The 26,849-nt window shown below is 45.7% G+C and overlaps 1 protein-coding gene across 2 annotated transcripts; it reads right to left on the bottom strand.

Moving 5' to 3' along the window:
• Positions 1–997: 997 nt before the first annotated feature.
• On the bottom strand, positions 998–26,600 carry LOC308608645 (TRAF3-interacting JNK-activating modulator-like). 2 transcript variants are annotated; one of them, XM_081221924.1, is made up of 16 exons: positions 24,079–25,725; positions 23,009–23,116; positions 20,142–20,527; positions 18,357–18,504; positions 18,161–18,224; positions 17,866–17,890; positions 17,574–17,603; positions 17,385–17,480; positions 11,820–11,891; positions 9,423–9,563; positions 9,163–9,300; positions 5,241–5,376; positions 4,648–4,710; positions 3,082–3,141; positions 1,903–2,036; positions 998–1,150 (listed from the first exon to the last, which is right to left on the bottom strand). In XM_081221924.1, the coding sequence occupies exons 3-16, from the start codon at positions 20,466–20,468 to the stop codon at positions 1,001–1,003; spliced, it is 1,584 nt and encodes a 527-aa protein (XP_081078050.1). In that variant the 5' UTR covers positions 20,469–20,527; positions 23,009–23,116; positions 24,079–25,725; the 3' UTR covers positions 998–1,000. The 2 variants fall into 2 exon arrangements, with proteins under 2 accessions (XP_081078050.1, XP_081078049.1); XM_081221923.1 differs by lacking the exons at positions 998–1,150; positions 24,079–25,725 and adding an exon at positions 26,489–26,600 and having other exon boundaries at positions 1,909–3,141.
• Between the last annotated feature and the right edge of the window lie 249 nt (positions 26,601–26,849).

Consider the following 26,849-nt stretch of genomic DNA (forward strand, 5'->3'; position numbering starts at 1 on the left):
TTTTTTTTTTGCAGTACGTGGGCCTCTCACCATTGTGACCTCGCCCATTGCGGAGCACAGGCTCCGGACACACAGGCTCAGCGGCCATGGCTCACGGGCCCATCCGCTCTGCGGCATGTGGGATCTTCCCAGACCGGGGCACGAACCCGCGTCCCCTGCATCGGTAGGAGGACTCTCAACCACTGCGCCACCAGGGAAGCCCCCCAGTTTATTTGTTTTTTTTTTACAGCAGGTTAAAAAAAATAATAATGAGGGTCAGAAATCTCAGTTGAGCTGGAAAAACCCACACATTAAAGTACCCAGACCTGAGTTTTTTACTGAATTTCTTGCCTCTGATTTTCACCCAAGGCAGCTGTCACCAATTCTTCAGAACTTCAGGAAGTCCTTATTGGCCAGGAACACTGCCACTGCTATAGCCATCAGTGCCATCAGCATCAGGAACTTCGGCCACATTGCCTTTGTGAGGAGGGAGGGGGAGAGAAGAGAAAGAGGCCATGGGTTGGTCAGAGAAGATGCAGGCAAAAAGAACCTTCTTCCCATTCTAGCCCAGTGGAAAACCTTGGGTTGGTGGTGGACAAAAAGCTTTTTATATCTGTCTCTCTCACTTTGCCACCTCTCTCGGGATAAAACCACTTTCCAACGGTCGCTGGCCCAGCGAACCACAGCCAGCGGGGGCCAGGTACTTAAATACTGATGAATAATCAAAAGTGGAAAATAATTCAGCAAAATTGTCCTCTGTTTATATTCCTTTTCTTGTCACTCTGTCCTTGCCACTATGCTCATAATAGACTAAAAGAACACCGTTTCAGTAAGTTTTTCCCTTCAGGCTCAGGCGTTCCATGAAAATTAGGCTTGGAGGCATGAGCCAGTGTTTCTTTACATGGTTGCTATACTCTCAGTACAGTATAAACCAAGCTGAACGGGGCCGGCTGGTCAGATGTTGGCAGGGGCTGAACAATTTTATGGGCAAGATTTGGCTAAAGGAAGAATCGTCCCACGATCACCTAGGGCTGTCTGGGAGGATAGACCCTCTAACTCTGGAAGGCAGCTGCTGGCTCTGGTTCAGCTCTTCTCGACAATGCTGCAGCTTACGCAGGCAGGAGAGATACTCATCACTGAGGTTGTCTAATTCTGAATGCAGTTCTCTGCACTGTGCTGGGGGGGGAGCGGGGGGGTGGTGGGAGAACACCACCAAGGTCATCAAGACAGTTCCGTCAGGGACAGAGCCCAGGTAGGGGAGAGGGCCCTGTGTAAGTGACCCTGTCATTCATTTGGAATTTTAACCTCCATCCTCCCCAGCTTTTCTCAGAGCTTTCAGTTTGCCTTCTGACTGTCTCACCTAGTTTGTAATGTGTTCATTTAAGTGATTGATCATAATGCATATTATTATATATTATACATGTGTGACAGTTGTATGTGCCAGTGCTTTGTAAATGGAGACACACAAAAATGAAGTTCCTATAGCACACACAACCTGGAAGTGATCTTAGTGCAAGTCTCTTTGCTGGGGACTAGTTGCATGTGAACACTTCTGGAGCTACGTATTTCTGTGAGTATACAGATAGGAAGAGCTTTGTTATTTAAAAGACACTGTATAAAGTTTTAAGATACTCAATGTAGGACAAAGTTTGAGGAGTTAATGTGTTTGTTAAATGTGTTTGAGTTTAGGTTGACTTTCTGAAAAGTAAGTCTTTAGTAAAACCTTGAATAAGGGTTGGTATAAATACGAGAAAAGATTGACAAGTTAACCCGAAAGCAAAGATGTTTTATTCAGGCCTAAATGAATACCTGCAGGCATCCAATCACAACTTAAGCTCTGAAATGCCTGTTGTCTGGCTGCCTCCCAGCAGTTTCCCTATCACCGTAGGATGAGCCCCTTACTATCTGAGGTCACCATCTCACCTCCTTTTCCTTGGCCAGGGGCTGCAAAGTTTTCTTTTGGAGCTGGTCTCTGAAATTCCAGTCCTTCTTCCCTGGACCCTCAGGCTCCACTTCGTTATGGGAGGGCTTTGGACTCCACCCAGGCAAAGCTTGATCTGAAAAATCAGCCAGATTCACAGTGATAGTGAGGCCCATACCTCTGAGGAATGGCCCCTACACACTGAGAGAACCCCTAGGCGGGAGGGAATAAGGAAGGGCCTGTCCCTGGCCAGACTGTGTGGATTGCAATTCTCTGACCTTTAAAGAACATCCACTGGGACCCTGCCCAGACTGGACAGAGAGCGGGAATTTGAGCCCCTTGAGGGCAAGGTTGGCATTTTACTTTTCTCTGTATCTCTAGTCCTGTCTAAAGCCAGATTCTTTTAGAAAATACCTATTAATTTAGTTTCTTTGGTTGCATGTTACATCTTTTAGGCTGGGAGGTTTGCTGGATGCTTCAGTATAACTCCATTTTCCTTCTGTCCTTGTTCAAAATGGTGAGATGAGAATGCCACCTGACAGTCTACATCTTGGTGAAGAGAGCCCTGGACTGGGAGTCAGAAATTCTGGATTGTTGTCATAGCTGTGTCCTTAGTTGGTGTGACCACAGACCTTCAATTACCTTCATTTTCTTATCCATCCTATGTGGGCATAATAATTCTTTCTTTATATTTTACCCAGTGATTGTGATGACAAAACAGAGGGCCGTGTGCCGTGGATAAATGAGGAGCTTTTGCCCCTCCAGATGTATGATGAATTCTCGGGAAGCTAGGGCAGCAGACTTGGGGGCTGAGAGTGAGGTTGACAGTTGCATGTGACGTGGTTTCTACTTGGGGAGCTGGATGTGGTTTGGAAAGTTAAGGGTAAAAATTAACATAAAACCCTGAGTTCAAAATCAATTTATTGAAATATTCAATACAGACATATGTTTTCAGAGGGAGTAGAAATCCTTTTCACAGTTTATATACCTCTCAGGAGAGGAGGCTAACTAAAGTATTCTCAGAGCCAGTGACGAGTCCTTAAAATGGTCCTCTAGCTCCCTGACCTAACAGACTTCCAGAACTGGGTGGGACTCCAAGAGGTCATGTAGTACATCCCTCTGTCTCTAGGCGGACAAGGAAAGGGCAATATCTTAGAATTTGTGGAAATAAATCTGCTGACCTTTCTTTGTTAAGAGTTTCTCCTGTTCTTGAAGCTGTAAGGATTGATTCTGAAGTAGACCTGTTGGAAAACACAAGGAACTTTTCTGTGCTATAGCATATTTTCTGCGAAGAGTATCCTTTCAGAACTTTGCTTAGAACCTTAATGATTGTGTTCCCATCTGTAGTTGGTTGAATTGTGTCTCCCCCCGCTGCCCCCCACAAATTCATATGTCAAAGCCCTAACTCCCAGTACTTCAGAATGTGACCCTATTTGGAGATAGGTTCTTTGCAGAGGTAATCAAGTTAAAATAGGACATTAGAATGGGCCCTAACCTAATACGACTGACGTCCTTATAAGAAGGGGAAATTTGGACACAGATGTGGATGGATGGAAGACGTGTGAAGAGATGGACAAGACAGCCATCTCCAAAACAAGGAAAGCGGTCTAGAACAGATCCTTCCCCCAGAGCCCTCAGAAGGAACCAACCCTGCCTGACGCCTTGATTTTGGACTTCCAGCCTCTAGCACTATGAGAATGTAAATGTCTGTTCTTTAAGTCACCCAGTTTGTGGTGCTGTGTTATGAACACACCATCCTTATGTCTTTTCCTACAATGTACATTTAAGTCTCTGCTTAAATGGTACCCTAGAAGAAAGACTTCCCCAGATGACCCTGTGTAAAATAGCAACTATTTTCTCTTTAACCTGCTTTATTTTTTTCTCTGTAGCCGTTGTTAATACCTGACACATATTTGTTCCTAGAAACTCCGTAGTCCACTGCAGTGTTTCCTTAGAATGTAAGCTTTGTTAGGGAAGAAACCATGCCAGCTCTGTTCATTACTGTATCCCCAGTGTGTGTCTAGGGTGCCTGGCACTTGGTAGGGGCTCAATAAATATGTATTGAAGAAATAAAGGCATGATTTGGAAGTGACTTGCCCATTCAGCTCCCACTGTGTAGGAGCCCGGCTTCTGCTGGTGTTCTTTTTCCCTTACCCCTGTGGCTGTCTTGCTGTTTTCATATTCATTACTGTTTGCGTGAAACTTCCCTGTCAGGGTGTCAGAGGTTAAGGTGTTGGGCAACCAGCAGAGCTATTAATTGAATCAGGTTCTCCGGCTTTTCAGAAATTGCCTGCTTTTCTTCTGAGACGTCCCTTTTCTTCTTTGGCCTCAACATGTAATTTTGAAGTGGACTGAGGCATAGGTAGTGTGAGCTTATTTTCTGAACCATTCCTAGTGACAGAGGTCTATGTGACATATGTACATAATAAATTAGAATATATAAAATAAGAACTACCTTATAAAACTCGACACGTTTTGAAATCTGCAGTTCTGGGGGAAATGCAGGTGGTTGTCAGAGAACATGGTGGAGAAAAGTAGAAATAAGAAAACCCAGAGGCTAATGTGGAACTTGTGAAGAGCTGTAAATCACCTCACTGCACAAGAAGAGAGTCTGAAAATGCAGAGGTAGAGGATATGCCAAGGACCGGGCTCCCCATCCCTTCTTTGGGTGCCTTTCGTGGGGCAGGAGCCCCAAGGACACCAAAAAGCCACCTGTGCTACTTTCAGAATCTGGAAAAGGGACTTACTCTGCAACTGCTGTACTTTGGTCCCCAGGGCAAGTTTCTCCTCCTCTGACCTCTTTAGTTGATCTGAAAATGAAATAATGCAAACCAAAACAGAAGAACCTAAGACTTAATGAGCTCACCCCTGAGGCTGGAAATTAGTAACAGATGCTGTCTTGCCCATGGCCTCTGACCAGTGTCAAGTGGAAGTTGCTCTTTCTTCTGCTTGTCCCAGTTTGGAAGAGGTGAACCAGAACCCGACTACCTGGGATTTCATCTGCATCAACAGTGGGCTGAATTAAGGGTTATATGTGCACATAATTTGGTTCTCTCTCAGCTGACAGAGGCTGTGACTGGGAAACCTTCACTATGCCTTGTGTTTCAACTGACCTTTCCCTTTAAATTAGGAATGCGGCCTTGACACGTGACTGCTGTGTTCTGGCTTAGAGGGATGGGCTGGATCCTTTGTCTTGGATGATTAAAACAGCCTGGACTTTTTCTCAAAGTCAAATGAAATCGCCAAGTCAACCAAAGGAACAAGTGAAAGACTGAAGCATTTGCACCCAGCTTCCTTTCTCTGGGCTCCTTCAGCCAGAGGCCTCCAAGGAGAAGGGTACCTTGTAGGTGCTGGGTATCCGAGCTGCACAGGTCTCTGTCCCCCTGCAGGTGTTCAGTCTTGGCCTGCAGCTCCTGGCACTCATTCTCCAGAAGCCGTAGGGCCTGGTTCATCTGTAAGTCTCTACTGTCTGCTCCCTGGAAGGAGGAGGAGGGGTGGACACAAGCAGGTCAGTGCTAGGGTGAAGGTGGGGGGCAGATGCCAAGGAAGAGGAAAACTGTAGAAAATTGTGGAATTTTAGAGCTGGAAGGAGCCTTAGGGAAATGGAAAAATAGGAAGAGTTTTTAAATTCTTCGCTTTGCTCTATTCCTCATGCTTACAGCAAACAGTGCATTAGATTTTTTTTTTTTTTTTTTTTTTTATGGTGGGAAAGGCAAAGGAGCTACAATTAGAGCTTCGCCATTTAGGGGGTCAGAGGACAGAGTGTGCAAGTGCGGACCCCGCCATGTTGTATTATTTCAAGTACAAAGCTTCCTGCGGGGCTGAGTGCTGGCTGATCCACAGTCCGAGATTCACACATACTGACAAGATCTAAGGCTTTTGACCAGCAACTATTTAGTAGCTCTCACAGGAACTTGTCTTTTGAGATCCCCCCTTCCCCCCAAAGATTTCTGAACAAATCCTTATTATTTATACTAAGATTTAATTCATGCAATGTCCCCAGAACTGTTTAACGAAAGCCAGGTGATTAATATGATTATAAGATTGTACATCTCACAATTACATAAAAACTCATCAGCTGGGGTGGGAGTGGATGATTCTAGTTCTTATCTTTAAAAGACCTGCCTAGAAAACCACTATACCGAGTATGGGAGTGGAAGTAGAGGCAGTAAATGTAAATCTTTTTTTTTTTTTTTTTCAATTTTTTTTCAATTTTTTGCTTTATAACAAATTTAATCAGTTATACATATACATATGTTTCCATATCCCCTCCCTTTTGCGTCTCCCTCCCACCCTCCCTATCCCACCCCTCCAGGCGGTCACAAAGCACCGAGCTGATCTCCCTGTGCTATGCAGCTGCTTCCCACTAGCTATCTACCTTACGTTTGGTAGTGTATATATGTCCATGCCGCTCTTTCACTTTGTCACAGCTTACCCTTCCCCCTCCCCAAATCCTCAAGTCCATTCTCTAGTAGGTCTGTGTCTTTATTCCTGTCTTACCCCTATGTTCTTCATGACATTTTTTTTCTTAAATTCCATATATATGTGTTAGCATACAGTATTTGTCTTTCTCTTTCTGACTTACTTCACTCTGTATGACAGACTCTAGGTCTATCCACCTCATTACAAATAGCTCAATTTCATTTCTTTTTATGGCTGAGTAATATTCCGTTGTATATATGTGCCACATCTTCTTTATCCATTCATCCGATGATGGACAGTTAGGTTGCTTCCATCTCCGGGCTATTGTAAATAGGGCTGCTATGAACATTTTGGTACATGTCTCTTTTTGAATTATGGTTTTCTCAGGGTATATGCCCAGTAGTGGGATTGCTGGGTCATATGGTAGTTCTATTTGTAGTTTTTTAAGGAACCTCCATACCGTTCTCCATAGCGGCTGTACCAATTCACATTCCCACCAGCAGTGCAAGAGTGTTCCCTTTTTTCCACACCCTCTCCAGCATTTATTGTTTCTAGATTTTTTGATGATGGCCATTCTGACTGGTGTGAGATGATATCTCATTGTAGTTTTGATTTGCATTTCTCTAATGAGTAAAGATGTTGAGCATCCTTTCATGTGTTTGTTGGCAGTCTGTATATCTTCTGTGGAGAAATGTCTATTTAGGTCTTCTGCCCATTTTTAGATTGGGTTGTTTGTTTTTTTGTTATTGAGCTGCATGAGCTGCTTATAAATTTTGGAGATTAATCCTTTGTCAGTTGCTTCATTTGCAAATATTTTCTCCCATTCTGAGGGTTGTCTTTTGGTCTTGTTTATGGTTTCCTTGGCTGTGCAAAAGCTTTGAAGTTTCATTAGGTCCCATGTGTTTATTTTTGTCTTTATTTCCATTTCTCTAGGAGGTGGGTCCAAAAGGATCTTGCTGTGATTTATGTCATAGAGTGTTCTGCCTATGTTTTCCTCTAAGAGTTTGATAGTGTCTGGCCTTACATTTAGGTCTTTAATCCATTTTGAGCTTATTTTTGTGTATGGTGTTAGGGAGTGATCTAATGTCATACTTTTACATGTCCCTATCCAGTTTTCCCAGCACCACATATTGAGGAGACTGTCCTTTCTCCACTGTACATTCCTGCCTCCTTTATCAAAGATAAGGTGACCATATGTCCGTGCGTTTAACTCTGGGCTTTCTATCCTGGCATTAGATTTTTGATGTTCACAAGGGATACATTTGGGCAAATGCCCAAATTAAGGAACACTGAATCATCACTTTTCTAGATGTCTTCACTTTGTCTTTACTTCTCATTCTCACGCTATCTGGGGTGGCGGGGGGAGGCGGCGGGTGGGGGGAGGTGGGTAGGATCATTTTTCACAACGAATTAAGGTTAAAAAGAAAAGGGCCTTCAGGAGAGTTGCCTTGTAGGTGATTCGAGGAAGAGAACAGTGGGTGAGATGTGGCTGCGGTGCAGCGCCCAGCAAGGTTCCCTCCTGTGATAAGACGACTCACTTGCTGTTTCTTATCAAATGGGCTTTTTAAAAAAAAAAAAAAAGAAAAAAAGAATTTTAACGTCCTTTGAGAAATTCTTTGCCTTTTAAAATAAAAAATTAAAGAACAATTTAAGAATAACTTGTACATAAGAATATAAAAAGTGAGAAGCAAAAAAAGCGAGAAGCAAATAAATTCTAAGGTTTCTGTTTTTTAATAGATTTGAAAGGAAATCTATAGATAAATCTTAAATGTTTTTAACCCCCATTCCTCTGTCTGATCTGTTCTTCCTTTTCCTACATTTGGCACATTAATTCTTCATAAACAAATATGATGTCAATGAGTACAAAGTGCTCGAGGTAATAAGGGAATTACAAATGTCTTTTTAATGACTTTGAACTAGAGTTGCACTCTTCTTCATTGCTAATAATAGGATATTGTATATAAAACTCAAACACATTGATATCTGGACCACCATCCCCCCAACAAATTCTTTACAATCACTCAAAATGTTCCCCTTTCTCCCTGCTCACCTTAGAGCCACACATTAAGGTTTAGGTTGTTAAAAAACATAACAAAGCAAACAAAAACAACTTTCACACTTAATTGATCTTATTTCTAGAACTGGCACACACTAGGATTCTCAGATCCCAGCTTCAGTAAAAGTATAAAGAGACACTTTTGAGGTGGGTCCTCGAAATTCCAAACCAAGTAAGTAAAATCTGGGAAAAACAATAGCTAATATTTATTGAGAGCTTATATGTGCGAGGCATTGTGCTAAGTGCTTTGCATGGATTTCCTCACCTAATCCTCACAACAATCCTATGATAGAGGTACCATTATTATCCTCATTTTACCGATGTGGAAACTGAGGCTTAGGAGGTTAGTGAACTTCTCCAAGGTAAACACGGATTGGAAATGATGGAACCCTTGAGAATGCCAAGGGTCTACTGTAATGGCTTAAAAAACACATTGGCAAGATGTGTTAGTTGATACTCAAACTGTAAGTAAACTGGTGACATTTATTCTGCCCCAGTAGTGGGCATTTCTGAACTGGATGCCCTGCTGGGATGGGGTGCAGAGAGTGGGTTGGGGTATGACAGTAGGCTGATGACTATTCCAGCCCAGCTCTTTGCATTTGGATGATGTCATTTCAATGAACACTTAGGTCATTTGCATGAGCAGTGCAGATATCCTTGCTAAACTCAAAATTAACTTTGGGGCCCCCTGCCCAGCGGCAGCTTCTCTCATCACGGCTGTCAACACCTCCCTCCCCGAAACGCTGCCTTCCCTCCCCACCTCCCTACCCCCAGGGCCTCGTACCTGCAGTTTGGACTGAAGCACGTGGAGCTGGCTCTCCAGCTCCCTGTTCTGGGTCCCCAGGGTCCTGCAGTCCTCCTTCAGAGCCTTGTACTGGCTCTTCCACTCTTCACGCTTCTGCTCGGCCAGAGCCAGGGACCGCTGAGGGAGATCAGAGGAGAGGGTGGTGCCTTGGGGGTTCCAGGGAGTTGTGCAGCTGGCTCCCTTGCCACCCAGACTGCCCCAGGGTTCCCAGCCCCAAGGATTATGGAGCATCCCCACACCTGTGTGCTCTGCAGTTGCTGTTCTGCACGCATTTTCTCCTCCAGCACTTTCTGCAGTGTCTCCTTGGCCTTCTGCTCATAGCTGTTTTTCTGGTCTTCCATCTCTAATAGCAACTTATTCAATCCCCAAGAAGTGTATTTCTGTAAATTTGAGGAATTCAACAAATACACATTGATCTACTGTGTGCTAAAGCCTGAGCAGGGATACAGAAATGAAAAGAAATTGGTCCTTGCCCACAGGGCAGAGATGTCAGTAATCTGGTGGACCTTCTTCCAGGCTGGAGGCCGGCAGGGAGAGTCCCTCAGGTGATGTGAGAGGTGAGGGGGGATAAAAAACTGCCCTGGGCATGCCGGGCATTCTCCCCTAGGCCTTCCGCAGGCATTTGAAATCCGACATTTCCAAAGGGAAATCATCTTTCTAAACCTCCTATCTCAGTGGCCAGCATCACCACCCACCCAGTCTCCCAAACCCTAAACCAGGGAATCATCCTTGATTTCTCTCTCACCTTCTTCAAGGAATCAGTTCGTCATCAAGCTTTGTCAAGTCAACGTCTGTAACAGCTCATTACCTGTATCCTCTATCCCTACTGCCTCCTCCTTAGTTCAGACCCTAGTAACACTATTACATGGATTATATAGAGACTATGTATTATCTTCATGCCTTGCCTCCCTTCAAACCCTGCAGCTAGAGGGTTCTTTCTAAAACTTAAATCTGATCCCATCACAACCTGCTTAAATCTCTCAGTGGTTCTCAGTGTTCTAAGAATCAGGTCCAAACTCCTTGGCATGGTTCCTACTTACAAGCCCAGACTTTCATCTCATGCTGCCTCCACGCAAGCTGAACTGCTTGTAGGTCCCCTAAGCACTGTGCTTTTCAGCCTCTGCCTTTGCCCATAAAGCTTCTTCTGCTTAGAGTATCGTGACCCACGCTTTTCACCTGCTTAACTTCTACCCATGTTCAAGATTCAGCCCTAGAATCATAAATTCCGATAAACTTGGCCAACCATACCTACTCCCCGACTCTTTATGGATTAGGCAGTTTTACTGGTGTTCACATAGTATCTATATTTCTAATCTATTGACTCATCTGTCTCCTTTAAGGGATTGTAAACTCCTTTGAGGCAGGGAGCATTTAAAAAAAAATTAAATTATTTTTGTAGGCTTGGGGATCTGAACAATATTCAGTAAATTCAGGTTTTAAAAATTAATACATTTGTATTTTTAGAATTTCTCCTGGCTTCAAGGTCAAAAAGAAAAAGACACAAGAGCAGCTTTGCAAATTCACTGGGGGTCTTGCCTTTCCAGTGCTTTTCATTTTTACGCCCTGTGATTTTGGGGAAAGCAGGAGCCTTTTACTGTCGATTCTGGGTTACGCAACTGGGTAAGAGATAGTCTAGATAATGCAAATTTAGAGTTCAATATCAAATCTTTTCCATTTAGCTTTGGAGTCATCTGAAAATTTGAATTTAAATATTGAGTGGGTCTTACATTTTTGGAATTGTCATTAGAAACCAGATACAGGAGTTACTGGTTGAGATCATACATGGTTATGTCCAGGTTATTGGACTTAACCATGCTGGTCACTGACCAGCTTTATCCCCCATTGAAAACGAGTAGACTGGCATTCTGGATTATATGTCAGTCTCTTATGAGCTTGGTTGGCATTACTGAAAAAATAAAAGTTGTGGATCCGCAAACCCATAGACTATATAGACTATGCTCCCCTGCAGAATTCTAACTACATGGCCACCTTATCTTCCTACCATCAAGTGGGAGCAGTCTGGCCGGTCCATCTCGTTCTCTTGACTTATCTCCCCGCCTGTCAGAAATCTATCACTTCTCGAGTGTGAAAACTGACTTTTTTCTATCTCATATAATCCAAGATGAGGCCAATCAAGAGATTACTGGAGCTGGATAACAATGCCACAGAAAGCCAGGAGTCACAGTCTTTTACTTTCTCCCAGGGATTGCTGCTAGATAAAAGTTGCCCATGGGATGAAAATCATTTCACGAGACTTCATTGTAATATCCAACTCATCTGTTCAAATATTAGGGCCTGTGAAGTTCTATCCAGGTGAGCTTAATCTTTACCAACGGCCTCTCCCTACGTTTCCAGGTATTCTCAAGGTTCCCCCGGAGCTGGCAAAGTGCTTAGTGCTGGGCTTCCTTTCCCAGGGTGCAAAGTGAAGGACACCAGGAGAAAGGGAGAGGGGGATGCAGATAGTGTTTTGGTGAATTGGAGACCAAAGTGAAAATGGTAAAGGCCAGAACTGGGTGAGTAGGGGTGGGTGCATTAATCTCTAGCAGGTGATGTTTCTAGAGAGTAAGCTTGAGGTTCAAGCATTCTCTCCCTTAATTCTAGATTCCTGGGCTACAAGTGTCCTCCAGAATGCTTACCTGGGTACAGGTGTACAGCTGGTTTTCCAAAGATCTCAGTTTGCCCTTCAATTTGTCTTCATTAAGCTGGCCCTGGAGCAAATGGGATGAGTTAGCCAGAATACAGATTGGGCTAGAATATAGCATGCAAAGAATTTTGTTCCCTATTCCCAGCCTACTGCCTAGAATAAACAGTGTATGTGGAATTGAGCTCTTTCAGGAGGTAGAGAGGGGGAGAGACGATGGATGTTTGGAAAGAAAAGGATGTTTTCCTCTTTCTCTGTAATAGGAGAAGGAAGAATCAGACTGGCCCCCAAAGTCTTCTGTGTACCTTGGGGTTTTGTATCAAATGGCTCAGGGTATCACAGCAAGGGCCCATTTGAAGGAAAGCTTCTAAGCTCTCCTTTTCTTCTTCTTCTTCTTTTTTTTTTTTTTGTTCTTGCGGTACGCAGGCCTCTCACTGTTGTGGCCTCTCCCGTTGTGGAGCCCAGGCTCCGGACGCACAGGCTCAGCGGCCACGGCTCACGGGCCTAGCCGCTCCGTGGAATGTGGGAACCTCCCGGACCGGGTCACGAACCCGCATCCCCTGCATCGGCAGGTGGACTCTCAACCACTGCGCCACCAGGGAAGCCCGAGCCTCTGTTTTGAGGTCTGTCCTCCTCACTGAGTTTCAGGGCACCTGGGAGAGGCAGGAGGTGGTATCTCACAGCTCCTGTTTTGACCTTGTTTGGCTAATTCTTCTAACCCTGGGAGCCAGGAGGCGCCTCCACCCTTTTCCCTTCCAGTATTCCTCAGCGGGGCCTTGCGAAAGCAAAAGCCTTTGCCAAAAATAATTTTTCAAAGTGCCTCCTGCTATTAATGTTTTTCATAATGTCTGGTGCGAGAGCCGAGAGTCAGGATTTGGCATCTGCAATAACCACAGGGCTTTGGGACAGATAGAACAGATGGACAAAGACTTCCACTGTTCTGGGCTCCGGAGTAACTGGGAAAAGTTACTCCCCTGCATGGCCTGTTCATCATTAATCCACAAGTCCTGAAATCAGCTCCCTCCACCTGTACCATAGCTCCAGGTTCAGAGAGTCTGACTCTGTGTATTTTCCTTTGCCTAAACTCTTAATTTGCAGGATGCAATCAAACCCACTAAGTTTGACAGTTTATCTTGCCGTAGTTTCAGAAGAAAACAGACAAGCCCAAGGCAATATTCTTACAATTCCCCCAGTCTCCTACCCTTTCTGGGTAGCTCCCTTCTCCTTCCTTAGTATGGTTTTTATCCAGTGTCTTTGCCTCTTCCAACTGTTTTTGTGCTTTAGCCACACCCCAGATTACTTTTCCATTCACATTATAATAGAAGACAATTCAGGCTAGCCCCTTCAGTGGAGACGAAGGGCCACCCAAGTCTGGGGCTTGAAAACATCTGTGATCCACAGCTCTGCCTGCCTAGACTCCCCAAGGCAGGCAGGAAAGTTGCAGCCAAGTTGTTGCAAATGGGGCATGTGGTTTCCTGGTCTGAGCCCCAGCTCTCCCTACATGAAGCCCAGTGGTACAGTATGGGGAAAGAAGCACCTTTTACAGGCCATTGTGGACCTTTTTTCGCAGTTGCATCCCAGGAACCCAGGGTTCAGAGAGCATAGTACCCCCGCTTGTAAAAGGGAGCAAGGTGGAGGCCATACACACCCGGTGCCGGTCTGAGGGCTTCAGCTCCTGCTTCTGCTTGGCTTTCCTCTGATCTGCTCTCCAGAAACACCACCGCCTCACCGCAGAAGCACCAGCCCACTTCTGATCTCTCTGCTCTACTAGAGGTTGCTTAGGGCCTGCAGCCAATCCCCCACTGCGCTGTCATCTTAAGATCTCATTTCCACTTTGCAGAACTTAAAACCCACGTGTGCCCTGCTCTGGGTTTGTATTGCCCCATACTGAGGGCTCACTTTCTCTACTGCCAGAATTGTTTCTGCTCTGAAGCTTGGACCCAGCTCAGGAGTCTCTGCTGTGCCCCAGGGCCTGTCACATCCAAAAGGCCCAAAGTCAGCTTGAAGGTGGAGGCAACAGAGGGAGCTGATCTCTGGTGTTCTGATAGAGTTTGTCGTGAGCTTCTCTGCATGTGAAGTTGGAGATTCAAATTAGGGAGGCCAAATGGAAAAAAAATAAAGGCCTGAACTTGGCTGAATATTGGAGTCCCTGTTCTGGCCACGTTCTTCCACTTACTTTCCCCAAGTACTGCAGTCAGGGACTGTCCTTTCATTGAAGTTGAGCTTTCCAAGGGAGGGGTAGGGGGTTGAATTGTCTTGCTTTGGGGGAAGCAAGAGATGTTAACTGAAAAATCTGAGACTATTTTTCTTAAAAACAGGAAGCTGAGGGGTTGGTGGGGAGGAAGAAGACAAAAAGGGCGCATATTAGCGGAAGCGGGGGCGGGGGGAGAAGGGAGGGAGAAAACCACAGCTGGAGGAACTCCTGCCCCCCGCAGGAGCATGGAGCGAAACTGCCCTCAGAGTCTACCTTGGAAATGTCTCTTAATAAATCCTTCCCATTCCCACCACGCTGGCTGTAATTCAAGTTCTGATTGTGTCTTACCTGCGGTATTGCAAGAGCTTTCACCACCCCTACACCCACTCGGAGCCAGGGTCCTCACTGTTGTCAGAGAACCTTTTATAAGGTTTATAAAACACAGATCTGATCAATCGCTTTCAACTCAGTTCTACAGCTATCTTTTTCGTTTCATTTCACTTATTTATTTATTTCTTGGCCACGCCACACGGCACGTGGGATCTTACTTCCCTGACTAGGGATCGAACCCGCACCCCTAGCATTGAAAGCGTGGAGTCTTAACCACTGGACCACCAAGGAAGTCCCACCACAGCTATCTTAGTACATGTGCTGCCAAGCGAGTGCAAGTCCACGGCTACTGGACAAGTTCCTTCTCAGGATGGGCCGGACACTGCTAAGTGTAGGGCTTTAAACCTGAGGAAAACGTGGTCCCACTGCTCCCCTGATTATTGCCTGCGGCAGTGTTTCTTAAACTGGGGTGTCAGGGATTCTCATTTTATATATATATATATACATATATATATATATATACACACACATATGTATGTATATATATATATACATGTATGTATATATATATATATATATATATGTATGTATATATATATATGTATGTGTATATATATACTTTTCCTTTAAGAGGGAATCTATAACTATTTAAGTTTCAGATACTCTATTCAACAGAAAATGTTTAAGCACCGTAATTCTAGAGACCTATCTGAGGCCCTTTTGGTCTTATCTTTGGAGCTACTCTGACACAGTCCCTTCATTTCCATCACACTCTGCTGTACCCTATGCTTTGTTACACCTAGGCCTGTAATCATTCTGATTCCTTTACTGTAAGCACCCTTTTCCTTTTTCCTTCTTCTTTCCCTTCATCATTCCTACTTCTGGTAAACTCCTATTCAATCCTTCCAGACCCCGCTAAAGTGGTCCCTTTCCTTTGGAGTCTACCCTATACCACCTCAGGCAGAAGAATTGCTCCCTTCTCTTTTCTCTGTGTCACTTTGTAGAAAGTGCTGTTACAGCTTTAGCACACTGCAGTAGAGTTATTTATGACCTGTCTCTCTCTTCCTGGCTGCTATTGGAACTCCTAACGACAAAGAACCCTACCTCTGTCCCTGGAGCACCCAAGCCAGCACATAGTTGGAACTTATCAGATGTCTGTTGAATGAACGAGTGAGACAACTCAGTTTAGTTCAGCACCGGAAACCACCTGGCATGCACAGCTGTGTGTCTCAGGCTCCTACTCAGCTATGAAAACAACTTCCTTAACCAGCAGGAGCCCTGAACATAAACACCTAAATCCGGATACAGTGACCGACATGAAGAGGGAGGGCTGAGCCTAGGAGTCTCTTTGACATCACTGCAAACTTCTTAGTTTTGTCCCACGTCCTCCCATCCCATCTCTCTGTCTAAGCACAGCCATCTACATGGTAAGGTCAGATGTTCACGGAGGCTGGGAGGTTGGGTGTTCTCTCTGTGCACCCGGGGCTTTCTGCTCCAGTGGCATCAAACTGCTTATGCTCCCTGAACATTAAAGTCTAGGGGTTTCGATGTGGGGTCCAAGGACCCCTGGGAATCCAGGATCTGCAAGGTCTTCCCTTTTCCAACTACATTTCTGTGTGAGGCTGGATTTTCCTCATATGCTTCAACCAAAACAATGTATTAACAACAGACTGAATGCAGACGCAAATATGAGAATCTAGCTGTCTTCCGTTCAGACATTAAAAAGATTTGCCAGCTTGGTGCTTTGCGACCACCTAGAGGAGTGGGATAAGGAGGGAGGGAGGAAAGCGCAAGAGGGAGGGGATATGGGGATATATGTATGCATATAGCTGATTCACTTTGTTATACAGCAGAAAATAATACAACACTGTAATCATACTCCAATAAAGATGTTAAAAAAACTCAAAAAACAAAACCAAACAAAAATTTGAAAACGCATAAAACAACGCCACTCCTCGCACTAGTTTTAGAAAAATACTTATTTTTCACAAAAATATATAATTTAGGTTCACATGTAATCTATTTACTATTGTTATTTTAAAATTAATACATATTTTAAGATTCCTGTTTTCATTTCAAAGTGGTAAGTATAAAAAGTTCTTTGGATTTTAATAATTTTTTTTAAAGAGTATAAAGGGGTCCTGAGATTAAAAAGCTGGAGACCCACTGCATTAGCCTATATCATGCCTCTGGTTCTTTGCCTATGCTGTATCCCCTGCCCAGAATATAGTTCCTGTTTCCACATTTGCCTGGAAAATACTAATATAACTATAAATATTTCCCTGGTTCTCCCCTTCTGTGGAGTCATTCATTCCTCCTTGTATTCTACCATATCCTGAAAACATTTATTTCTGACATCTCTGCGTTGTTTAGGCATCTGTCTCCCTGACAAAACCGCAAGCTCTCTAGCATCAGGAACCCTGTCTAATTAACCTCATTTCCAGTGCTCAGTGTAGAGACCATGACTTATGAATATTTGTTGAATGAATGGACTAAAATCAGGAGGTCTGAATTTTAGTTCCAGTTCTGCCTCTGACTAGCAGTGTGACTGTGGACTAGTCACCTGACCTCCCTGACACTCAGTTTCCTCATTGGCAAAATGAGAAAATTAGCTAATCTCCAAGGTCCCTTCCCGCTTTGACATTCACGCCTGGGCTGACTAGTAGGTGTAGGATGACTTGGAATAAATATTGGTGTGAATCCCATATGAAAATAGTTGCATTTATCACAGTCAGTAATATTAACTGAATTGGGACCGTCCTTTCTTTCTTCCAACAAATTAAAGAATGGAAACTCTTGCCTCTTTTGGTTCTGGGTCTTCCATGGGTGTGTCCTCAGCTGAGCACCCTGGATTGAGCCAAGCTTTCCCATATATTTACTGTGACATGTTTGACCTCTAGGTCTTAGCACCATCCCCCACCTTCGGCCTCTTCAGGAGTGAAAAAGCCCCTTCTCTTGCTGGGATGGTATGGAAAGAAGAATGAGATAGGCACACATAGAAGTCCATGACTTTGTTCAAGCAAAGATTTCCCTTACCTTCCAAGAGCTGTCAGAGGCCTGAATCAGGGCACACAGTAGGTCTTGGAGAATCATCATTTTCTGTTTTAGAACCAGCTCACTCTGTAGGGCCTCCTGGGGGGCAAAATGCAGGAGGGTAAGATTAAGTTGGCGGAGAAGGGAGCAGATGGATGGAGGAGCTGAGGGGAGAATTCACATGTTACTTACTTTGAGGTACTCAGAAAGCTGGATGATTTTCTAGAGAGAAAGAAAAAGGGTATTTAAGAAGATTGTAGGTTCCCTGAAATCCTAGAACATGGAACCCGAGCCAGGATTGGCTTGTGCTGAGTCAACTTTCTTCCTTGGCTCAGGGTCCTTCCAGGCCCCCAGGTCTATGCTCATCCAGGAAGAGGGTACCCCTCCATCCCAGCTGAGTTTACCGTGGAATTCCAGAATGTCAGACCTTGGAGGAGCTTAGATGCCACCTGACTCAACACCTTCACCATGGGGATTTTCTTACCGTGTCTAGAACTGCAGCTCCATAACTGGAAGAGAAGAAAAAAACAAAAAACAAAAATGACAATGGATCAAAGAAATAAGAGTGTCAGGATGCAGAGTATTGATTCCTTCTCTGATCTCTTCTGAAGAACCAATGGGGAAGCGGGGGGAAGGCCTTCCTTTTTCTTAATTAAGGTGGACGTGGAAGTTCCTTGTGCTCCTCTCCACATTCTGGGGGAGGGTTCAGGTAAAAGCTTAGAAGAGAGGAATGCATGGGCTGTGAAGGAGTTGAGGTCAGGAACATGAAAGGTACTCACTTGGTTTGCTGACTGGCGTCATTCTTAATTGTTGGCTGTGTTTCTTCTGCCTTTGTCTGAGTGCCTGAGGGATAGGGATAGGGTGATTCAGAGCCCATGGGAGAGGCAGTGAGGGAAGTGGGGAGGGATAGGGACTCTCCACCGCCAGCGAGTGGAAATGCCTCGGCCCAGTGAGTGAGGAAGGCCCTGCTCTTACCACGGTGGTGTTTGGGTGGCTTCTTGATGAGAGAGTCCTGTGGTGGAAGGCCCCCAGCCTGGGAGGGGAGGTGGTCAGCCGGATCCCTCGAGGCGCCTGAGGGAGGATGGTGTTGGGTTGCAAAGACCTCGGAGCTGGTCCCTGACACCTGGAAAGCAAGTGGGGGATGCTGAGAGCCTCTTAGAACAGGATTCTCCAGCTGACTGCAGAAAGATGAGCCAGTGATTGTTTCGGGTCCAGAAAACCAAAGGAACCCATCCAAGCCTTCAAAGCTACAAGGTTATCCCTGATCCTGCCCTTTCTTGTCCTGGCTGGTGGGATCGGTCCTCCTCACTTCAGGCAAATGGGGAGCTGGGCTTGTCTCCAATTACTCTCTCTAGAGTCCCTGATCCCGGAAAGAGAACCGGTCTGAGGTGGGAGTGAGGGGATCTGGGATCAGGTCCTGCCTTTTCTTGGTCTCAGTCTCCTGGTTGTATAATGAGGAGCTTGGAGTAGATGGTGTCCAAGGTGCCGTCCTATTCTAGAGGTGGTTTCCTTCCTCTTATTAACAGCTGGACTATTGTTGAGGTTTTGTGTGAAGAGAAGGTAAATTAGGCAGCTGTAGGGAGGAATGTAGCAGTAGTTGTCACAATTTTGCCTGATATTTTTTTATTTTCTTCTCACAAACTAAAAAATTTTATGCTTGTAACATAACACTAAAAGGCTAGGAAATGCCTGTGGCAGCTAATCATGCAGACTAACTCAATCTCAAGAAACCTGAAATAACTGATAGGCTCAGGAAGAGTTCTTTAGGTAACTGTGTTTTCTGTTCTTTTTCTCCTTAAAATTATTTTTTCAACGAAAGCACATAGAAACCTTCTTGCCTTAGAAAGTACACAGTTGGTTTTATTTTACAGCTGGGCTCAAGGATCATTTTTCTGAACAGCACCTCCTGTTGTGGATAATATATGCACTGGTTAAGAAGGCCCAACAGAGCACCTATTCTGGGGACAGTACAATACCAGTTACTCCCAGGGAATCCGGAGGACCCATCCCTGCTGTCCACATGCTCACAACGTGGATAGGAAGACACAGATAGTTTGCCGGCTGAGCTCATTTCAACATACCCTGGGTTTTGCCAGCACTGCTCCTTCCCAGGGCAGACTAATGGGCCTTCTAAAAGTTACACAATCTTAGAGGATTTATAACCTCATAAAAACCACAGAGAGCAGAGGTGGCCTGAAGAAGCTAGGGAAGCTAGTGCCTCCTGGGCCAGATGTGGCCTTAGGTGAACGATATTGGAATTGGGATGGCCCAAGAGAAAGAGAGAAGGTGGATGATGCAGCAGCCTTACAGAAGAATAGAGATGAGAAATGTGTGTGTGTGTGTGTGAGTGTGTGTGTGTGTGAGATTTGAGGGAGACGTTAAGAAGACTGGTCTGTGTCCCTGGCCTACAGTAAGCATTCATTGAATGTTTGTTGAATGACGGATGAATGAATGCTGTAGAAGATACGTCTAGATAGACTGAATTTGAACTAATACTAGGAATTCGCTATGGAATTGTTTTTAAATGATTCTTTTTTCTCCTAAAAGGCAAGTGCAAAACAAAAAAATAGCTAAACAAAAAAACCCCCAAAAACACAACAACAAAAATATCTGTTGAGTAAGTGGCTAAGGGAGACTTTATGATGACTGAGGAAGGAGGGACCTAATTTAAATCACTTCTTAGTGACCTTGAGCCCACCCACCTGCCTTAGTGCTGCACCCCATCCCCTCCAGAGAAGTGTGTCCCTCGACATGGCCCACCTGCTGTCTGGGGGAAGAAATCCTGTTGGCCCAAGACAAGGGCTCTTTGAGGTCAGTCGTCTGGCCTGGCTCCCTGGCCTGTGGGCTCTGTGCCTTGCCTTTCTCTTCCACCTTCAGGTTCCTCTGCCTGAAAAACTGCTGTTGTCGTGCCCTCTGGAACTGTTCCCTCTGCTGGGTTCTCAGCGCCTTCCCCACCTGGCGGCAAGTGGTCACATTGGGGCGGCAGCGGCGGCTCTCACGGGTCTCCTGCCAGCGCTCGCACTTGGCCTCGTAGCTCTCAGCCCACCAGGCCAAGCCAGAGGCAGGCCTAGGGTCTGGGTTGATCATGATGACCTCGTGAGCATCTGTTGTGCTTGGCTTCCAGTTCCTGGAATAGCTGCCCGGATCTGCCAAGTGCCAAGAGGGAGGCGAAGAGGAGGGGTCAGGAGATGGGCCGAAAAATGGCCATCTCCCTGGACGAGGGGGCAGAAATATCACAGCGTCCCATATGTGTGGGTTGACAACTGAAGAGGGGATGATGTCATGTGGGAACTCAGGACTTCTGGATTCAGCCTCTAGACTAATTTCTGCTCTTCTCTGGCCTGCATCTCCCCTTCTGCAAAGTGGCGAGATTCCTCTGGCTGCCACTTCTTCCTTGACCAAACGTCTCACCCTGCCTCTAAGTTAGGGGAACGTGAGAAATAATTGATAAAAACTACTAAAAGCTTCTAGCCTTCTGGAGGGCAGATGGGGCTGTGTTTCTTTTCCAGGGACTTCTAAAGAACCAGTTAAACTGGCTCCCTGATCCCCAATCTAAAAGGAAAGCCAGAATCTTTACTGCTCTCTTGGCCCAGTTGTTACTAACATAGGTGAGTAACTTTTCTCAAGGCCTGGAGGGATAGCCAAACCCCTCGAGGTGCTACCAGTCCTATGGCCAGCACTCACTGTCCTCTGCTTAGCCTTTAGCAGGTATCTTGCCAGCCTGGTCCGGGGCATGGTTCGGGAGGGACACCCCACGCTATTGCCTACAGTCATGGAGTCCTGACCTTGGTCCCTTGGCACTCCACTCCTGGCCCAGGACTGGGCTCTGACTCTGAGGTACAGGACCACCCAGATCCATACTGGCTGAGTACTTGCCACTTGCCCATCACTGACCAAAACTCATTTCAGAGCGTTCAGCTCATAATCTCTTCAAGTGGCAGGTTCCATTTTTTTAGAATCACCTCCCTGTTAGGGCTCAGTATGGTGCCAAGTCTGCTTTCCTTAGCCCAGACACAGATCGTGCCATCGAAACCACCAACGATGTGGATTATACCTAAATAAGGCTATTGCCAAGAAAAAGGAAACCAAAGCAAACAAACAAAAACAGTAACCAAAGGTCCCCAGGGAACCAGGCTTGGAGTAGAGGCCACACTTGCTGCCCCTCTCCGTGGCCTTACCTGCTACTCACATAAGCCCACCCTCACCCCTTCTGCCTCCTCTGTGCCCTTCTCTCTCTTTCCTACTCTCCCTCACCTACCTTCTGCAAATTTATTCATTCTCCTAGAACCCTCTGGTAGCTTGGCTGAGTTGGGGCTGGACATGGCTAAGCTGGATTCTGAGCACTGGAAATTCTGGTCCCTGGGGTCAGCCCAGAGACTGATGAAGGGAGGGGGACTTCCCCTTACAGCTGCCGCCTCTCTCTGTCCCACAGCCTCACTACCCACCGCCCTGGGAATCTAGCTCCCGGGGAGGTCAGTGGAGGGATTTCTCAGCTTCACCAACCAGGAGGCATTTGCTGGCTCTGGCCCCTCGGGTTTATTTATAGTCAAACAGACTCAACAGGTAGCAGCCTCTCCGCCCTTTCATTGGAGTTCCCTGCTCCTCCTGGATCAGTCTGGAATTCTCTGCAGGATTCTTGCTCTCTTTCTCTCTCTCTGCTCATACGACTCCTTACAGGGCGGGGGGTCATGGGTGCGGCCGTATCACACCCTGAGAGGGACTCTTACACAGTCAGACCCTGTTCGCTCTCCAATGCCTGACTCTCCAGGCTTGGAGGGGCATCTTCTGGTCTTGGGCAGTGCTGACCCCAAGCAGAACTGTTAAGTTGTCAATGCTTGTCCGCTCATCTCATCCCTGGGTGCTTCTCCCCTCTCTTTAGGCTTTTCTCCTCACTCCTACTCTGTAGGGTCCCCTCACTTCTCACCTGCCACTTTCTTCGTTTAAAAACTTAGGAAAGGATCTGAGAGGTCGATTCATATTCAATTATGAAGGACTGGGTGTGCAGGTAAACTCCACTTTCAGAATCTATACTTGTGGTGTCCTAAGCCATAGGCCCTAGTTATTCTGCCATAAATGGGGGAGGCGAGGTGCCCCGACCCTGGACTCAGACTGTGTGGACTCCTGTCCTGGCCCTGTCATCTACTTCCCATGTGCTTTTGAGCAAGCTATTAACTGTCTCTATGTCTCTGTCTCCTCATTTATAAAGTGGGAACCTACCTCCTAAGGTTATGAGGATTAAAGAGAAAATGCATGTCAAGCATCTGGGACATAGCACACAAGAAATGTTAGCTTTTTAGAATAATATGATTATTATCACTCCTGTCCTACAGATCTTGGATATCGAAGACTCAGTGCTATAAGACAAATGTCCCGAGCTAACCTAGCACTCCAGGACCGAGAATGCCTCATCCTCCAATTCCCCCGCCCCCTTTCTCTTTGAAGGGGCACTGTCTACCCCACGGAGGCGATGCTGGTCCCTGGTTGAAATCATATTTACTGTTGCTCTGTTCATCTGACTTCTGGGTGTAGGCTACAGGGAGAAAGGACTTCTCTGTGGTCTGGATACAACTGCCATCTCAGTTAGGCCTGGCAGAAAGGCAAAGAAGAGAGGACTGCCTGCTTCTCACCTTTAAAATGTGGGGCGCTAGGTCCCCTCCCTGTTTGGTTCCAGGTAATCCCTCAGGCTTAGTAGACTAGGCAGATCCCTTGATTGTGGAGAAGCCTCCTGCCTCCTGCTGTGAAGAAGAAAGGGCTGTTAGGGAGAGATAAGTGTGTGGGCTGTGTCTAGCTAGTTCACTGAAACACATGGCTGCCCTGCTCTGTTTTCTGGGGGGGCAGACGTTAGCCCTTGCTACCCAAGCTCGGAGTTGCAGTGGGAAAGTCTCCTCAGAGATGTGAGTGTTCTAAGGCCCCCAGACTCTCAAACTGGGTAGGATTTGGTGTGGCACACCTGGGTAGAATCATACCCAACTTTCCGGGAGGGCTTGGTTATTCTGATTTGCTTAAACACAAGAAGCCATGTGGACGGCTGACTGACAGAGATGGGATCTAGAAGAAAATGGAAGGGGTCCCCATGTGCTTCAAAGAAAGGTCCCTGGGCCACTGCCCAGGCAGCCCTTGGTGGCATGACAGGGCCCAGCTGGAGCTCTGGGAAAGGGTGGTATTGGCTGGGGGAGACTGTGCTCACTGCCACAGGGGGAGATCTGGGTGCTGCCCTCACCTGACAGTGCTTTGTTGCTGACTTTCCCGGTCTTTGCTCCTAATTCCCTGCTGTGTGTGTGATAAATGGCCTCCTGCATGAATGAACGGTCTGGACTTCCTAGCCGAGAGCTCTCAGAGTGAGCTAGGAGAGAAGGGCCTGCACCCAAGCTGCTGGGCAGGCAGCTTGGTGCTATGGGGTCCCTGCTGTGAAGGGAGCTGTAAAATGTACCCCCCATCACTGGGGAGCCTGAACCCTTAGTCATCTGACTCACTGCTAATCTAATCTTATGGATGGAGCAGAGAGTAATGGAAGCTGTGCCTCTGGAGACCAACGCAGGACACTTTCCTGTGTACCCAACCCCCAACACTCTAAACTACAACATCCACTCCAGTGTCTCCCCCTTCAGACCAGGGAAGCTGACAGACAGAGCCTCTTCTGCCCCACCCCAGAATCGGAGGTCCCTAACCTGGACACAAAAGCCTCCTCCTCAGTTACCTTGGGTCCCAGGCTCCAACCCAAGCAGCTCAGGAAAGCATCCCCGCTCCTGGGCAGATCTCGGCTCTGGTCTCTAATGGGGCAAGCTCTCAATCCATGGCTCTGGGCCCCCTTAGCATTTCCCTTCTTGGTACTGTCTTTCTTTTTGTACAGCAGCCTTGCTGAAACAGGAAACCACAATACTTGCTCACCCCAGTTCCTCTCTCTTGCTCTCTGGTGCGACCTGAGGGGCGCCTGAACCCTTGAGGCCTTCAGGGCTGGGCTCAGGAGCTCCTCCCACCAGCGGGCATCCCAGCCACCCTTTCTCTTGCTCTTCGATTGGTCTGAGCTCTCGGGCAGTTTCAAGTCAAAAATCCCTTTCGAGCTTAGACAAGGATGGGTCTCTGGGTCAGAGTCAAACCTTGCAGTTTCTATGAAGGGGAAAAAAAGGCCTTTTTGACCTAGAAGAGAGGTTCCAGTGTAGGTTTTCATGTGTATCAGGTAGTTCTCTGTGTAAGGATTTTCTCTTTTCTTACTTTACTTCTTCCCAATCCTGGTGTTGTAAAGGCTTTTTGCTCTTCTAAAGTACTGGTATTTCTTTTTTTCAGAATTCTGGAATGAGGTCAGCTCTGAATTTCCCCCTTTCTGAAGCAATGGGACGGGGGACAGGGGGTAGAGGAAGGTGAAAAGATGGTGGTTGGGTGGCTGGGAAATCAGGGAGCAATAGCAGGCAGAATCTTATGAAAATATTTCCTAGTCCACTGAACTAGGAAATGTGGGGAAAAACTAAAAGGAACTTATCTGTGTGCATTAAAAAGAAACTATTACAAATGTGATAGTCAGGAAATTTCCAAGAAGTTCAGTATAAGATGGTGGAGAGGGAACCGGATTGGGACAAGTTGACTGAGTAGCTTTGTAACCTTTGTGCAATTCATCTTGTCTGGATGGTCCATTCAGTGTCTGAATGGATGATTTATGTGGCTCCCATGAAGTCTAAGACTTCACATGTGAGGCACGTAATGAGACTTTTCAATAGCTGTGATAAGGTAACAATTATTAAGAGGTTGGGAGTATGTCACGACCTTCTCGGGTGCCTACTACTGCCTCCATTCTCTGAGGAGAAGAGAGCAGGAGGAGGCAGGGGAACATGAAGAGGATGGATTCTCAAGCACTGGGACTGAAGGGAAACGACATTCCCTCAGGATGAGAGACAATAGCCCAAGGTCCTGCGCCTGAAGCTTGGCACATGGAAATGGGGATGAGGACAGAGGGGCTGGGGAGCCCAAGATGGCAGAGTAAGAGAATGTTATGGGCACAGAAGTATGAGAAGGTTCTGGGAGTTTAGGGCGCTAGAGCATAAGAGAGGACAGGTGACGGTAATAGGAGTTCCTGTGGGCCAACTATTTGGGTTCCACTGAAAGTCAGAAAGAAATGTGTATGAAGATTGAAATCCCTTTTAGGGCTATGCATTCAATGGGATACCACCTCTACTTTAACTGGGGTTTGGAGAGGTTACAAGTGTGAGTTCAAGGTCACACAGGTTTGCCTGGCATCAGAGCCTGAGCTCTTAACACTATGTTCTGAGAATAATACAATTAATAAGGTTGTCATACCTATCTATCTATATGGACAGAAAGAAAGAGAAACACACACACACACACACACACACACAGAGAACTCTGAATACAGAGAATGTACCTTATTTTCAAATGCCCATGAAGTGTCAAAAAATTCACCGTATTGATCATAAAGCAAGCATCATTAAAAAAAAGCAAACATTAGTCTAGTGTAATGCATTGAAAATACACAGGATTTGACTTTTAGTCTGCTGCTGCCCTCAATCAGTTGTGTGAGCTTGGCTTATTATTTTATTACTCTCCCAATTTCTTCATTCGTAAATGGGGAGGGCCCCTTCTGGAGCTGATATTTTCTGATCCTTTGCTTTCCGTTTAAAAATGTATTACCCTCAAAAGAATGATGTTGGACCCTTATCACATAAATAAAAATGAACTCAAAATGGATCAAAGACCTAAATGTAACAGCTAAAACTATAAAACTCTTAGAAGAAAACTTAGGGCAAAATCTTCAGGACATTGGATTTGGCAATGATTTCTTGAATGTGACACCAAAAGCACAGTTTGGGATGATGAAAAAGTTCCAGAAATGGATAATGGTGGATGGTTGCATAACAATGTGAATTACTTAAGTAGTGCCACTAAACTGTACAGTTAAAAATGGTTAAAATTCTAAACTTTATGTCGTATATTTTACCACAATAAAAATTATTATATTTCATGCATACAAAAGAATATAGAAAAAAGCAAACATTAAAACAACTTTATCTCTTACAGCAGGATTTTCTAACCATAGTACAGTAAAATTAGAAATAAATAGCAGGGCTTCCCTGGTGGCGCAGTGGTTGAGAGCCTACCTGCCGATGCAGGGGACACGGGTTCGTGCCCCGGTCTGGGAAGATCTCACATGCCGCGGAGTGGCTGGGCCCGTGCGCCATGGCCGCTGAGCCTGCATGTCCGGAGCCTGTGCTCCGCAACAGGAGAGGCCACAACAGTGAGAGGCCCGCGTACTGCAAAAAAAAAAAAAGAAACAGCAAAAGTTGGAAGAAATAAATATTTCAACGTCTTGGGGAAAAAAATCCTCCTGGTTTGCTCTTGAAATATAGAGGAAACCAAATCTGTAACTAAGAATGACTTGAAAACAATGCTAATGAGAATATTAAGAACAAAATCTATGAGATATGGCCAAGGCATAGTCTTAACTATTTTCATTTCTTA

This window comes from Mesoplodon bidens, assembly GCF_964165515.1.
Source record: "Mesoplodon bidens genome assembly, chromosome: 2".
Lineage (NCBI taxonomy): Eukaryota > Metazoa > Chordata > Mammalia > Artiodactyla > Ziphiidae > Mesoplodon > Mesoplodon bidens.